This window comes from Pipra filicauda, unplaced genomic scaffold (assembly GCF_003945595.2).
Source record: "Pipra filicauda isolate LSUMZ 115617 unplaced genomic scaffold, ASM394559v2 scaffold364_size791107_pilon, whole genome shotgun sequence".
NCBI classification, from domain to species: domain Eukaryota; kingdom Metazoa; phylum Chordata; class Aves; order Passeriformes; family Pipridae; genus Pipra; species Pipra filicauda.
The window spans coordinates 72,727-87,255 of record NW_024104492.1 but is presented as its reverse complement, the minus strand read 5'-3'; the positions used below and the strand labels follow the sequence as shown (position 1 = coordinate 87,255).

Below are 14,529 nucleotides of genomic sequence, written 5' to 3'. Positions count from 1 at the left end.
TTTGGGGGTTGGGGTGTGTTTGCAGCAGCTCCTGCATGACAAAGGGCTGCTCCCAGCTTTTCCAAAGCCAGTTTTGGGAACAGGGAGGGGGAGGGGAGCGGGGGGCCTTCAGGACATCTGTGGGAACTTGTTTTCAGACCTAATTAATTTGAACCATGCTCGGGAGGGGGTTGCAGTTCGGTGTGGGATTGTTCATCCCACAGCACGGAGCAGCTCCCCCAGAACATTGCAGGGACATGAGGTGGGAAATCCCATCTTTCCAAGCAGCAATTCCTTCAGTTTGGTGGGGAATATCCCAAGGAATTTATCCCAACTCCACATCCCACCAGGTCTCAGGTCTGAGCTGCCTTGAGCACCCGCCAGAGAGTGGAACTGGTGGCCCTTCAGCACTTTTGTGTCATCCCAGTGACAGATAAACCTTCACAGGGAATATTCCACATTCCTCAGAGCAGGAAGGGCCCAGTTCCTCAGTCAGGGCTCAGCTCCCACCTCACTCCCAGCCCTGCTCCCTGAGCTCCTGGCTGCGTTTTTTCACTTGGAGTCCCTGAGCCATCCGTTTGTTTATCGGGATGGATGTCGATAACCTGGTCCCACCAACCCACCCTGGCTCTCCAGCTGTGCCAGATGTGACTGTTCCACCTTAAAATCACCCATGATGGGGTTGGATTTGGGAAGAGTTGACCCCAAACGCTTTGTAGGAAGGGTTTAGTGGATTGAGTGTCCGGGGTGTTCCTGCAGCAGGGAGTGATGTTTATCTCCGCTTCAGGATGGGAACAGACCCAGATCCCTCTGATCATGCCTCTTTTCCCCGGTTTGCCCATCCCCGGCAGCATCCCGGGAGGTTCCAGGCATGACCGTTCCCTTGAGGGAGGTGCCGGGGGCCGGACCGAGCGCCGGGAGTTTTGAAATCCAGCGGTAAAGCCGGGCTTGCCCCCTGCTCGTCCCGCGTCCGTGCCGCGGGATGCCTGGCGTTCCTGAGAGCATCCCGGCCCGCCGGGGCTCCATTGGCTGCGGGGGCCAACGTTGCCTTTTTAGGCTGCGCGTGGGCTCCGCTCGGGGCTGCGCTGCCGCCGGGCCGGGCCGCAGGGATGGGGGATCCCGCAGGGATGGGGGATCCCGCAGGGATGGGGGATCCCGCAGGGATGGGGGATCCCGCAGGGATGGGGGATCCCGCAGGGATGGGCGGCCTGGGGCCGACCCGCGTGTGCCCACAAATCCCGCGGTGGAGGAGCGATGGGACTCGGAGCTGCCGAGCGGGGCCAGGGGTTGATGCTCCGCGCTTGTGCCAGCCCGGGATCCAGGGGTGTCTCTGAGGTTTTGGGTTTGTCCCCCCGCCTTGGAATGCGATGGGGTCCTGCCACCGGCCCCTGGCACAGCCGTACCCTCTCCGTGTTGGTTCTCTCCAGCCTCTGCCTCCATCCAACCCCTTTTCCCACCCCCACTGCTGGGTTTGGGGTTAATTTTTTGTAAGGTGGTTTGGGGTTTTTTTTTTAACAGCCTTTCTCCTCGGTGACCTCATGTCTGGCAGGGTCCCAAGGGATCCGGGGTGGGATGTGAGGCAGCAGAAGGACCCCGGGGCAGAGGGTTTGGGGGGGACACCAAGTACATGGCCAGGGGACAAATCCAGCCTGAGATTCCCCAGGGAAAGGGAATAACCAGGACAGAGCCATCCCTGGGGGACATTGGAGGTGTGAACAGGCTGGGAGTGGTGGGGAGACACTGTGTCCCATGGAGTGACAGCCCTGAGTCTGCTCCCTCCTTCCAGGACAGAGCCATCCCTGGGCAATGTTAGAGGTGTAAAGGGTCTGGAGTGCTGGGGGGACACCGTGTTCCATGGAGTGACAGCCCAGATTCTGCTCCTTCCCCCCAGAACAGAGCCATCCCTGGGGGACACTGGAGGTGTGAACAGTCTGGAGTGCTGGGGGGACACCGTGTCCATGGGGTGACAGCCCAGATTCTGCTCCCTCCTTCCAAGACAGAACCATCCCTACGGGATGTTAAAGTTATGAACAAGCTGGAGGAACGTTGTGTCCCTGCCCTGCCCCACAGGGTGACAGCCCAGAGTCCTCTCCCTGCAGGACCATGGGGGACAGGACCTTTGGATCCCTTGGTGGTGGTGGGACCTGCAGCTCCTTCCCCTGCTCCAGTGCTGGGATGTCCCTGAGCACAGGGAGCATCCCGGGCCCCCCGGCCTCAGTTTCCCCTTGTGCCCCCCGAGCTCCCCGAGCTCTGGGTGGTGGTTCCTGGGCACCTCTCCTGCCTCCCCTGGATGTTCCAGAGAGCTCCCAGTGTGGGCCCGTTGCCCTTAAAAAGGCAGCAGGAGTTTGGGAGCTGCTGGTTGGCCTCTGCCAGGGCCACGGGCCTGGCGGTTCCACTCCCACTGCCAAGGGCTGGGGGTGGCTGCGGCCCCCCCGGGCTGTGTCCAGGCAGGGGGGCCAGGGGCCAACACCCACAGAGCCCCGTGGAGCTCCAGGCTCATCCCACCTCCCAGATCCTCCCGGGGGCACCCACAGTGTGGGGCTGGGATTCGGACTCACAACTCCTGGCCTGGCTCAGGCTGAGGATTTAGGGAATTGAGGGGCTTTGGGACACCAAAAGCCCAAAAATGGGGGTGGAGAGAGAGAAAACCACAAGGAGAGGCATCTCCAAAGCGCAGAATTCCAGAGATCCCGGGGAGCTGAGGCTGGGAGGAGGCGATGCACTGACCCAGGGCCTTTCCAGCAGTGCCAAATTCCCACCCCAGCTCCGGGGTGTCCCCACGGTGGAGCCCCCACACCCACCTCCCCCCGGGTGGGGTTTCTCCATGTTCTCCCCAGGAACTGGAGTTACTTCCACCTCCCTTTTCCGAGCCTGTCACTTATAAGGACTTGTGTCTCACTTGTTTATCGGAGCGGAGCATAAAAGGAACAGACTCCCAACTGGGCCGTTGCCTCCCAAAGCATCCCCACATACATTTTTCCTACAATAATTAAACTGCTGGGTCCTACCACCAGCCCGAGGTCAATTTAATGAAATAAAACACCTTATATGGCCATATGGCCAACACACCATCACTGAGCCTATTTAGGGTCTTTGTTTAGAGAGGATCCGCCTCTGAGGTTCCTCGGGCTCGCTGGTATTTATACCCACGGCACAGCGGGGCTCGGTCCCAGAGGAAAGGAGCTCTCGCCTCTGCGGTGAGTACTGCCCTGCCCTGCCCTGCTTCCCAGCTCCTGGGAGGAGAGGGGAAGGAATAACACCCCGGGGGGGGTTTGGGGTGCCCCAGCCTTCATGGGGCGGCCCCAGCTCAGTCTGCATGGCACAGAGGGGGTGCCAACCCCGGGGGCTTCCCAGAGGTGACAAGAGCTGGGCTGCAGCCAAGGCGGGTTGTGCTCTTCCAGAAATCCCTGGGATTTGGGATTTTTTGCTTTCTGGGCTGAGGCCCAAGGCAGGTTGTGCTCTTCCAGAAATCCCTGGGATTTGGGATTTTTTGCTTTCTGGGCTCCTGCAAGGTTTTTGCTGCTTCCCTCTGGATTTGGGGGCACATCCCCCAGTGTAGGGGGGGGAGCCCCCAGGAAGGGCTGGGGTTTTTCCCATTATTGGGAGCAGATGCAGCAGGAGGCTGCTGAGACAGAACCGGATGAGGGGGCATCAGCTGACACCCCTCTGCCCGCTTTTGGGGGGCACCAGCTAGGCTTGGCAACACTGGAGCTCCCCGGGGGGGCTTTGGCACCGATTTTGGGCACCAGCTGGAGAAGGATGGAGGAGCAGCACCAGCGTGGAGCAGCACATGGGGAATGAGCATCACCCCACTCCCAGCATCCCCACACTGGGGTCAGACTGGGTGGCCAGCCCTCGGCACAGCCCACAGAGGACTTTGTGAGACTGCCCATTCCCAAGGACTCCAACCCTTCCAAACCCAAAGCTGTATGCAGTGCCGCGGGACAGCCCCCTCCCCCGTTCACCCTTAACGCCATTTCCCCCCGGCCCCAGCTTTTCCCCCAGGTCCCCCCGAGCACCAACCACTCCCAGCCCCACCATGTGCGAGGAGGAAACCACTGCCCTGGTCTGTGACAATGGCTCCGGCCTCTGCAAGGCCGGCTTCGCCGGCGACGACGCCCCGCGCGCCGTCTTCCCCTCCATCGTGGGGCGGCCCCGGCACCAGGTGGGTACCCAGGGGGGTGAGGGGCAGCCCCCACCCTGCTCCAAGCCCTGCAATGAGGGTAACGAGGCCTCGTCTCTCCTGCTGGCGTTAGGGTGTCATGGTGGGCATGGGGCAGAAGGACAGTTACGTGGGCGACGAGGCGCAGAGCAAGAGGGGCATCCTCACGCTCAAGTACCCCATTGAGCACGGCATCATCACCAACTGGGATGACATGGAGAAGGTGAGACCCCCGGCCCTGGGATGGGGAGAGGGCGCCAGCCCCAGCTTGGGTGAGGCCCCAATTGTCCTTTGCCTGCCGTAGATCTGGCACCATTCCTTCTACAACGAGCTGCGCGTGGCCCCCGAGGAGCACCCGACCCTGCTCACCGAGGCCCCCCTCAACCCCAAGGCCAACCGGGAGAAGATGACGCAGGTGAGGTGCTGAGGGTCCCCCGGGGGTGGGGATGGACCCTCGGAATCCGCAGGAAGGTCTGGGGGGTCTGGGGGTTGGGTGGGGTGGAGGAGCAGGCGGTGGGGGCAGTTGGGTGTGGGATAAGGGCAGAGATCCTGGTGGGAAGTTCACTTGCTTATGTAGCCCCAGGGGTCTCTCCAGAGCGTGGCCCTGTGGGATTTGCCACGCAAGGCGCTGCCCCACGTGTTGTCCATGCCATGCACAGCCCCACATGACTCTAATGCAGTGACTCACATTTCCATGGGATGTGTTGACCCACGTTTTCCCACACCACACACCCACTCACATGTTTTCCACGCATTTTCCATGATCCACTTGTTGTGTTCAATGCACTGACCCCCATGTCCATGCAACCCAACCATCCACCTGTTTTTCCATGCAACGCAACAATCCCTGTGTTTTTCCATGCCTTGCACTGCCCCACACGTCCGTGCCATCCAACCATCTCTGTGTTTTTCCGTGCAGTGCCCTGACCCCGGGAAGGCACAGCCCCTGTGGGTCAGGGTGGGACCCCCGTGCTCCCCCCAACCCTCTCTCTCTCCCTCCCAGATCATGTTTGAAACCTTCAATGTCCCCGCCATGTACGTCGCCATCCAGGCCGTCCTCTCCCTCTACGCCTCCGGCCGCACGACCGGTGAGTCAGACACGCGTTTCCCTGGGGTTCATCTGTGATGGGGAAGGCACCAAACCACCTTGGAGCCCCCTCCCTCACCTCCCTTCCCTCCCCAGGCATCGTCCTGGACTCCGGGGACGGCGTCACCCACAACGTGCCCATCTACGAGGGCTACGCGCTGCCCCACGCCATCATGCGCCTGGACCTGGCCGGGCGGGACCTCACCGACTACCTCATGAAGATCCTCACCGAGAGGGGCTACTCCTTCGTCACCACCGGTATGGGGTCAGGGAGGGGCGTTATGGGGTCACAGGGACCCTGCGGTGCCGCGGTGGCACCGGGTTGAGCCCCTTGGCCGTCACCTCCTGCAGCCGAGCGGGAAATCGTGCGGGACATCAAGGAGAAGCTCTGCTACGTGGCCCTGGACTTCGAGAACGAGATGGCCACGGCCGCCTCCTCCTCCTCGCTGGAGAAGAGCTACGAGCTCCCCGACGGGCAGGTCATCACCATCGGCAACGAGCGCTTCCGCTGCCCCGAGACCCTCTTCCAGCCCTCTTTCATTGGTGAGCCCACCCCCCAATTCCTGGTGGTCACTCTGGATCCCCACCTGCCCAAACAGCAACTCTGGGTGCCCTGCAGAGGCATTTTGGGGCTTTCCCAAGCGCTTTGCACCCCAAATGGTGGGATAAACCCCAAACAGCACCTGTGGGTGCCCCGTAGAGGCGTTTTGGGGCTCCCCTAAACGGTGGGACAAACCCATGGATGGCTCTTTTGGGATGCCCGGAGGAGACAGGCGTGGGGGGGAGTCAGGGTGCTGACACAGCCCCCTCCCACCCCCAGGCATGGAATCGGCCGGGATCCACGAGACCACCTACAACTCCATCATGAAGTGTGACATCGACATCCGCAAGGACCTCTACGCCAACAACGTGCTGTCGGGCGGCACCACCATGTACCCCGGCATCGCCGACCGCATGCAGAAGGAGATCACGGCACTGGCCCCCAGCACCATGAAGATCAAAGTAGGTCCTGGGGGGGCAAATTGTGGCCACCAACACAACGGGCTGAGGTTCCCCAAGGCCAAGGGCCGGGTCCTGCCCTTTGGCCACAACAACCCCCGGCAGCCCCACGGGCTGGGCCAGAGTGGGGGGACAGAAAGGGCCCTGGGGGGACTGACTGACAGCAGCTGAACAGGAGCCAGGGGGGCCCAGGGGGGCAAGAGGCCAATGGAGCCTGGCCTGGCTCAGGAATAGTGTGGCAGCAGGAGCAGGGCAGGGATTGTGCCCCTGCCCTGGGCACTGGGGAGGCCACCCCTGGAGTGCTGTGCCCAGCTCTGGGCCCTCAGGTTGGGAAGGATGTGGAGGGGCTGGAGCAGGGCCAGAGAAGGGCAACGAGGCTGGGGAAGGGTGTGGAGCACAAGTGCTGTGAGGAGAGGCTGAGGGAGCTGGGGGGGCTCAGCCTGGAGAGGAGGAGGCTCAGGGGAGACCTTCTCACTCTCTGCAACTCCCTGCCAGGAGGGGGGAGCCGGGGGGGTCGGGCTCTGCTCCCAGGAACCAGCAGTGGGACAAGAGGGCACAGCCTGGAGCTGCCCCAGGGCAGGTTTAGGTTGGCCCTGGGGAAGAAGTTCTTCCCAGAGAGAGGGATCAGCCCTTGGAATGGGCTGCCCAGGGAGGGGGGGGAGTCCCCGTCCCTGGAGGGGTTTGAGCAGAGCCTGGATGTGGCATCAGTGCCATGGTGGGGGGGACAAGGTGGGGTTGGGTCACAGGTTGGACTCGATGATCTCAGAGGTCTTTTCCAACCTCAGTGGCTCCATGAGTCCTGTCCCAGTGCTGGTTTGGGGGGTTGGATCCAGGGGTGCACCCTGATGTCTCCTGTCCCCACAGATCATCGCCCCCCCGGAGCGCAAGTACTCGGTGTGGATCGGCGGCTCCATCCTGGCGTCCCTCTCCACCTTCCAGCAGATGTGGATCAGCAAACCCGAGTACGACGAGGCCGGACCCTCCATCGTCCACCGAAAATGCTTCTAAGCCCCCTCTCCACCCCGTGGTGGCCACCCTGGCCTGGGCTGGGGAGCCCCACTCCTCCTCCTCAGCCCCTGCTGCTCCTCCCTCCCCCCCACTGCGCATTAAAAAGCCTTTTCTCCAGGGTCTGCCCCTTCTCTGGGAGATTTGGGGGTGGGGGGTGACAAGGGCATCGGGGGGAACTGAGAGTAACAAGGGGAGGAGGGCTGGGGGACCCCCAACCTCATGGTGGTGTCCATGAGGTCATGCTGATGGCCTTGACTCTGCCTTGATGCCCCCAACCCTGTGTCAGTGCCCTCGACCCCGTGTTGGTGCCCCCAGTGTTACATTGGGTGTCCCCAGCCTTGTACTGATGCCTCCAACACCATGTTGAGGCCCTTGACCCCACGTAGGTGACCTCGACCCCTTGTTGGTGACCCCAAACCCCTGTTGATGCCCTTGACCCCATGCACGTGACTCCAGCCCCTTGTTGGTGACCCCAACCCAGTGTCTCGACGCCCTTGACCCCGTGTTGGTGACCCCAACCCCATGTTGATGACCCCAGCCCCATGCTGATGTCCTTAACCCCCATTTGGTGACCCCAACCCTGTGTTGGTGACCCCAGCCCCACGTAACTGTCCCTAACCCCACGGAGGTGACTCCAACCCTCTGTCAATACCCTCGGGCCCTTGTTGGTGCCCCCAAACCCTGACGATGCCCTTGCCCCCATGTTGGTGCCCCCGACCCCACAGCGCTACACCCACCCCCATTTTTGTGCCCCACCCTCTCCCTCATTGGCCGCTCATGTGGTGGGCGGAGTCTCATTTACATAAATTACACCCCCCCCCTTTCCGTGTCTGTTTCCTTCCCCCCTTCCCTTCCCCCCTCCCTCCCCCTCCCCGCCCGTTTCCTCTCCCGCCTTTCGTCCCCCCCGCCCACTTCCCGCGCGATGACGTCACGCGCCCCGCTCATTAGCATGTCATTAGCATGTGACGCGGGAAAGGCGGAAGCGGGAATGGGGCGGTGCGGGGCCGCCCTGCGCCTGGCCCTGGAGGGGAACATCGGTACGGGGGGACAGGAGGATTTGGGGGGTGATGGAGGAGCGGGGGGGGCACAGCCCGGAGCGTCCCGGGGTGCCCGTTAATGGCTGCAGTTAATTAATTGTTATTGCTGGGGGGGGGGTCAAACCGCGCGTTGCGGGGAGACGGGGTGGGAGCCCCCGGGCTACCCCTGTGTTTGCTGGGAGTCGGGACAGAGGACCCCCGGGCTCACCCCGTGGCTCTGGGATGTGGAGCGGGGGGTCGCCCAGGCTCACCCTGCGTTCCCGGGAGCCGGGATGGGGCAGCGTTCGGGCTCATCCCGCGTTCCTGGGAGTCCGAGCAGGGGGACACCCAGGCTCACCCCACGCTACTCGGAGCCGGGATGGGGGGACATCCAAGCTCACCCCGTGTTACTGGGATCTGGGACAGGGGACACCCCGGCTCATCCCATGGCCCTGGTATTTGGTGGGGGGAACACCAAGCTCATCCCACGGTCCTGGGAGTCAGAGCAGGGGCACCCCCGGCCTCATCCCATTTTTTCCCAGGAGCTGGTGTGGGGGACACCCAGGCTCACCCTGTGTTACCAGGACCTTGTGTGTGGGACACCCAGGCTCACCCCACATTCCCAGGAGCTGAGATGGGGGACAGCCAGGCTCAACCTGTGTCACCGTGAGCCAGCACAGGGGACATCCAAGCTCACCCCACATTCCCAGGAGCCAGGATGGGGGAACACCCAGGCTCACCCTGCGTTACTGGGAGCTGGGACGAAGGAACACCCAAACTCACCCCACATCCCAGGAGCCAGGAAGGGATGGACACCCAGGCTCACCCTGCTCTCCTCCCCCCTCCCACAGCCGTGGGGAAATCGACCTTCCTGAAGCTGCTCGGAGCCACCTTCCCGCGATGGCACCTGGTGACAGAGCCCGTGGCACAGTGGCGGAAGGTGCCGGCCGGGGGCACTGCCCAGGTAACAGCAGCTCCAGCTCCATCCCGGCTCCATCCTGGCACCCTGGGGAGGTGGGTGTGGGAGCTCTGCCGTGGGGACACCCCGGAGCTGGGGTGGGAATTTGGCACTGCTGGAAAGGCCCTGGGTCAGTGCATCGCCTCCTCCCGGCCTCAGCTCCCTGGGATCCCTGGAATTCCGTGTTTGGAGATGCCTCTCCCTGTGGTTTTCTCTCTCTCTGCCCCCATTTTTGGGCTTTTGGTGTCCCAAAGCCCCTCAATTCCCTAAATCCTCAGCCTGAGCCAGGCCAGGAGTTGTGAGTCCAAATCCCAGCCCGACACTGTGGGTGCCCCTGGCTCTCCACCCTCCCCGGGGGGATTTGGGAGGTGGGATGAGCCTGGCCTCCCGTGGTGCTGATTCTCTGCCTCCAGCTCTCGTCCCCAGAGCAGAGACATGTTGGTGTGGATGTGTTTGAGTGTCTTGTAGCAAGTCCAGGAGGACATTTCCACAGGGACCCTCAGTTCCTGGGCAGTTCTGCCTGAAGCCAGAGCCAAGGCAAGATCCTGCTCATTAGCAGGTGTCACCTCTGCTCTGGTTGAAAAACAGAGCAGTTTGGAAAGCCCTGGGAAGATTGCTGATCCCTGCTCTAGTTGCTAGCCCAGCTTTGTCCCTGGTGGTACATTGCTAAATCTTTACCATGTGCTGGGATGCTTTTAGGGGGGAGCTCAAAGGAGACGTGCTGACCTCTCCAAGTTTTCCTTCCCTTCCTGCTCAATGCAAACTTAATTTGGAGAGGGAACTGGAGGTGGCACAGAGAGGTACTGAAGGTGACTCCATCACTGTTCTCATCACAGGCCGGGTCAGTGGGTGCTGTCCCCTGGCCCCCCTGCCCCAGCACAGCCCGGGGGGTCCGGAGCCACCCCCACCCCTTGGCAGGGGGAGCAGAGCCACTGGGGCCCCCAGCCCTCATCTCGCAGCTCTCCCTCTGTAGGAATCCACGGGCTCCACCAACCTCCTCCAGATGATGTACCAGGAGCCGGCCCGGTGGTCCTACACCTTCCAGACCTTCTCCTGCATGAGCCGGCTGAAGGCGATGCTGGAGCTGCAGGAGGAGCCCCCCGGGACCCCCCACCCCGTGAGGGTCTTTGAGCGCTCCGTGTACAGCGACAGGTACCCAAAAAATGGGAGGGAGGAGGGATGAAGGGATTAAATGGGATATGGAGCATCCACAGCAGTTTGGTTGGGAGCCTGGGACCCCCAGGTGGGCAGAGCCGCCATCCCAGTTGACACCTGGAGCGATGCTTAACTACAGGAATGTGATTCTTGGACAATTTGGGGGTTCTGTATCCTCTGGATAATTTTTGGGGGGTTCCATCCTCATCTGTGTCTGATGTCTCATCTACCCCACCCTCACCTGCGTTTGGTGGCAGCGTGAAGCCCTGTGGGTGGTGCTGAGCTCGGTGGGGCTGAACTGTGCTGGACACTGCACAGTCCAGTCCCAAATTAGGGATTTTCGCCCTAATTTAACCACCTGCAATTCCTGATTGGTGGATAAAAGGTGGAAGAATATCTGTGAAGCCCCCTGGGCGTGGAGATGACTCGGAGATCTTGCTGCCAACGGTCCCCTCTCCCCGTCCCTTCCAGGTACATCTTTGCCAAGAACCTCTTTGAGGTTGGGCACCTGAATCCTCTGGAATGGGCCATTTACCAGGACTGGCACGGCTTCCTGCTGCAGCACCTGGGCCCCCGTGCCACCCTCCATGGCTTCCTGTACCTGAGGGCAACCCCACAGGTGGGCGTCCTTGGGAACAGGGATGTGGGAGGCATTTGGATCCGCCTGGATATCCCGGCAGGCACCTGGAATTGCCCAAAATGTTGGGGTTTAGCCATAAATCACCACCCTGGAGGAGCAGGGCTTGCTGCTGTTCCCATGGGAATGTTGGTGGGAGTTTTGCTGTGGATTCTGGAGCAGGTTTTGGGGAGGGAGTGCTGCAGCATCTTCTGGGGTCCCTCCCGTGGGAATGTCAGTGGGAGTTTTAATGGGGAGTTTTCTAGAGTGGGTTTTGGGGAGGGAGGGCTGCAGCATCTTCTGGGGTTTCTCCCATGGGAATGTTGGTGTTCTGGAATGGATTTTGGGGAGAGCTGAGCATCTTCAGGGCTCCCTCCCATGGGAATGTTGGTGAGAGTTGTACTGTGGAGTTTTCTAGGCAGATTCTGGGGAGAGAGGGCTGAGCATCTTCTGGGATCCCTCCCATGGGAATGTCAGTGGGAGTTTTAATGTGGAGTTTTCTAGAGCTGATTTTGGGGAGGGAGGGCTGAGCGTTTTCTGGGTTCCCTCCCATGGGAATGTCGGTGTTCTAGAATGGATTTTGGGAGGGAGGGCTGAGCATCTTCAGGGGTCGCTCCCATGGTACTGCTTTACCTGATGCCCACATCCCTTCTTTCTCCTGTTAACCTCCCATGTCTCCCGTTAACCTTCTGTTTTCCTGGATCCCCTTAACCTCCCATCTCTCCCATTAACCTCCTCTCTCCCTCTACCCTGTTAACATCCCTCTATCCTGTTAACATCCCTGTTTCCCGGGCGGGCACAGACGTGCCTGGAGCGGCTGCGGCGGCGGGCGCGGAGCGAGGAGGGGGGGATCCAGCTGGGGTACCTGGAACAGCTCCATGCCCAGCATGAGCACTGGCTGGTGGACAAGACCACGGAGTGAGTCCCAATCCATCCCTGTCATCCAGCAGGCTCTGGGGGGACCCCCTGATTTGGGGGTTGTTATCTGGGGGGTTTAACCCCTCCTGTCCGCCCCCAGGATCCACTTTGGGGATGTGCAGCGCGCGCCTGTCCTGGTGCTGGACGTGGAGCAGGACTTCGAGCACGACAGGGCCGTGCAGGGCGTGCTCATGGCACAGGTGAGGCGGCACAGCCGGTGCCATCCCGGTGCCCGGAGCGCTGAGGGCACCGGTGGAGCCGTGCTGGCCCCAGAGCCTCTGCTTCTGATTTCCAGGGGAAAAATTGTTCCCACCTCCTGGGTCCGAGTTGGTTGAAATCTCAGCCCTCCTGGTGCCATCCCAGTGCCGTGATGGTGCCATCCCTACACCATCCCGCTGTCATCCCAGTGCCATCCCAGTGCCATCCCTACACCATCCTGGTGCTATCCCAGTGCCATCCCTACACCATCCTGGTGCTATCCCAGTGCCATGACGGTGTCATCCCAGTGCCATGCCTTCACCATCCCATTGCCATCCCAGTGCCATCCCGGTGCCATCCTGGTGCCATCCCACTGTCATCCCAGTGCCATCCCTACACCATCCCGCTGTCATCCCAGTGCCATCCCTACACCATCCTGGTGCTATCCCAGTGCCATCCCTACACCATCCTGGTGCTATCCCAGTGCCATGATGGTGTCATCCCAGTGCCATCCCTTCACCATCCCAGTGCCCCCCTCTCAGCTGGATTCTCCTTGCAGGTGGAGGCCTTTGTGACATCCCTCGGAGCCGATCCCTCACCGTCACATCCCGATGCTCTCTGAGCACAACCTGGTACCCTCCGGAGCCGGGAAAGGGCATCACCCGCCTGGAGATCCAACACCAAGGACAAGGGACAAATCCTGGTCCCCAACCGCCCCCTCAGCCCATTTTTTCTGGGTGAGGGGTGGATTTGAGGCGCTCTGGGATGGTTTTTAAGGCAGATAATCAGAGGCGCGGCCATGGGGTGAGTTTTGGGGTGTCAGGGTGGACTCCCCACACTCCCCCTGTGCTTGTGGGACCAGCTGTGGCCCTGTGTTTCCCCCCATACTTGGGGGGACAGGTGAGACCCGTGATCCCATGTTTGCCCCTGTACTTGGGGGACCAGCTGTGACCCCATAACCCCGTGTTTCCCCCCATATCTGGTCACGGTCGTGACCCCTCCCCATCTTTTGGAATCCCCAGCTGGGGATGCTCCATAGGGTGGATTTAATGCACTGGTTAAATTCCCATGGAAAATTATCATGGCTCATGTTTAAGTTTCCCCAACCCCTGTATTTAATTATTTTATAGGTATTCTTTTTCCCTTAAATTAAAGCAAATCAATGTTGACCTTTGTCTGTGTCTTGAACAGGATGGGGAGGGAGTGGAGGGTTGGGGGGGCTCCAGAGGGGGCTGTCCCATGGAGGGGACGTTATTCCCTCAATTTTGGGGTGTTGTGACCCCACAGAGTGAGGGGACAGAGTCCTGGGCTCTCCTGGGTGTGGGCCAGGCTGGGCTGGGCTTGGGGGAAAACTGAGGGGATTTGGTACCTGCTGGGTGGGTTTTGCTGAGAGGGGGCTGAGTCTTTGGGGGGACCCCTAAAGGGGGGTGGGGGATGGGGGGCAGCCCCCCCTGCCTTTAGAGGGGCTGCAGTGGGTGTGTGATCCTACATAAACACAGGGGGGGCACCTGCCCTGGGGCAGTGGGGGGGAGGCTCTGGAGTCAGGATCCGGGGAAGGCTGGAGGGGGCTGTGGGGTAGGACATGGGGCAGGAACTGGGGGGCTCTGGGGTAGGGTTTGGAGAGGGAAGAGGGGATTTGAGGGGGAGGTTGGGGGGGCACAGGAGCCAGGCGGCCACCCCCAGGGTTTCCTCCAGCAACCCCACAATAACACAGAGCAGGACCTGCACAGACCCCACTAATGACCCTACAATAACAGAGTGGGGATGCTGACAAGGACCCACAGCTGACAATCCTACAGCTGTTATTGTAGCCTCATGGCTACGACCCTACAATAACAACCCAGTGCACCCCGGCATCCAGCAGCCCCAAAATAACCCGGTGCACCTCCACCTGACAACCCTATAAAAATAACCCTGTGAACCCCACATCCAGCGACCCTACAATAACAATCCAATGCACCCCCACACTCACCGACCCTACAACAACAACCTCGTGCCCCCCCACCCGACAACCTCAAAATAACAACCCTGTGCACCCCCACACTCAGCGACCCTACAACAACAACTCAGTGCATCCCCACCTGGCAACCCTGTAAAAAAAAAACCCGCAGTGCACATCCACTAACCCCACAACAAACCTCCCTACAACCCCCCCCGCCCCGCTTCCCCCAGACCCCTCCACCACCACCAGGACGCTCCCCCGTAACCCCAGAGGGTCTGGGTGCCCCCCAGCCCCAAAGCCTGCCGGGGGGGTGCCCGCGGGCGCTGCCCCGGATCCCCCCCGAACCCCCCGGAGCCCCCCGGATCCTCCCGGAGCCCCTCGGAGCCCCCCGGATCCTCCCGGAGCCCCCCGGAGCCCCCCGGAACCCCCCGGATCCTCCCGGATCCCCCCGGATCCCCCCGGAGCCCCCCGGAACCCCCCGGATCCCCCCG

At 61.4% G+C, this 14,529-nt stretch overlaps 2 protein-coding genes across 4 annotated transcripts; both read left to right on the top strand.

Moving 5' to 3' along the window:
- The first annotated feature begins 59 nt into the window (after positions 1-59).
- On the top strand, positions 60-7,352 carry ACTG2 (actin gamma 2, smooth muscle). Of its 2 annotated transcripts, XM_027736639.2 has the most exons (9): positions 60-3,176; positions 3,973-4,144; positions 4,236-4,364; positions 4,446-4,556; positions 5,145-5,229; positions 5,325-5,486; positions 5,580-5,771; positions 6,049-6,230; positions 7,092-7,352. In XM_027736639.2, the coding sequence occupies exons 2-9, from the start codon at positions 4,019-4,021 to the stop codon at positions 7,233-7,235; spliced, it is 1,131 nt and encodes a 376-aa protein (XP_027592440.1). In that variant the 5' UTR covers positions 60-3,176; positions 3,973-4,018; the 3' UTR covers positions 7,236-7,352. The 2 variants fall into 2 exon arrangements, with proteins under 2 accessions (XP_027592440.1, XP_039240550.1); XM_039384616.1 differs by having other exon boundaries at positions 60-4,144.
- An 832-nt stretch (positions 7,353-8,184) lies between these two features.
- On the top strand, positions 8,185-13,265 carry DGUOK (deoxyguanosine kinase). 2 transcript variants are annotated; one of them, XM_027736673.2, is made up of 7 exons: positions 8,185-8,272; positions 9,103-9,215; positions 10,183-10,361; positions 10,836-10,983; positions 11,783-11,898; positions 11,999-12,098; positions 12,656-13,265. In XM_027736673.2, the coding sequence occupies exons 1-7, from the start codon at positions 8,185-8,187 to the stop codon at positions 12,716-12,718; spliced, it is 807 nt and encodes a 268-aa protein (XP_027592474.2). In that variant the 3' UTR covers positions 12,719-13,265. The 2 variants fall into 2 exon arrangements, with proteins under 2 accessions (XP_027592474.2, XP_039240551.1); XM_039384617.1 differs by lacking the exon at positions 8,185-8,272 and having other exon boundaries at positions 8,826-9,215.
- Positions 13,266-14,529: the final 1,264 nt, after the last annotated feature.

Bases quoted from the DNA above. Each gene is read 5' to 3' on its own strand.
- ACTG2 (XM_027736639.2), top strand. From the start codon at position 4,019: ATGTGCGAGGAGGAAACCACTGCCCTGGTCTGTGACAATGGCTCCGGC. The intron at 5,487-5,579 runs GTATGGGGTCAG...CACCTCCTGCAG, and splicing joins CTACTCCTTCGTCACCACCG to CCGAGCGGGAAATCGTGCGG. The intron at 6,231-7,091 runs GTAGGTCCTGGG...CTGTCCCCACAG, and splicing joins CCAGCACCATGAAGATCAAA to ATCATCGCCCCCCCGGAGCG.
- DGUOK (XM_039384617.1), top strand. From the start codon at position 8,970: ATGGGGGAACACCCAGGCTCACCCTGCGTTACTGGGAGCTGGGACGAA. The intron at 9,216-10,182 runs GTAACAGCAGCT...CTCCCTCTGTAG, and splicing joins CGGCCGGGGGCACTGCCCAG to GAATCCACGGGCTCCACCAA. The intron at 11,899-11,998 runs GTGAGTCCCAAT...GTCCGCCCCCAG, and splicing joins CTGGTGGACAAGACCACGGA to GATCCACTTTGGGGATGTGC.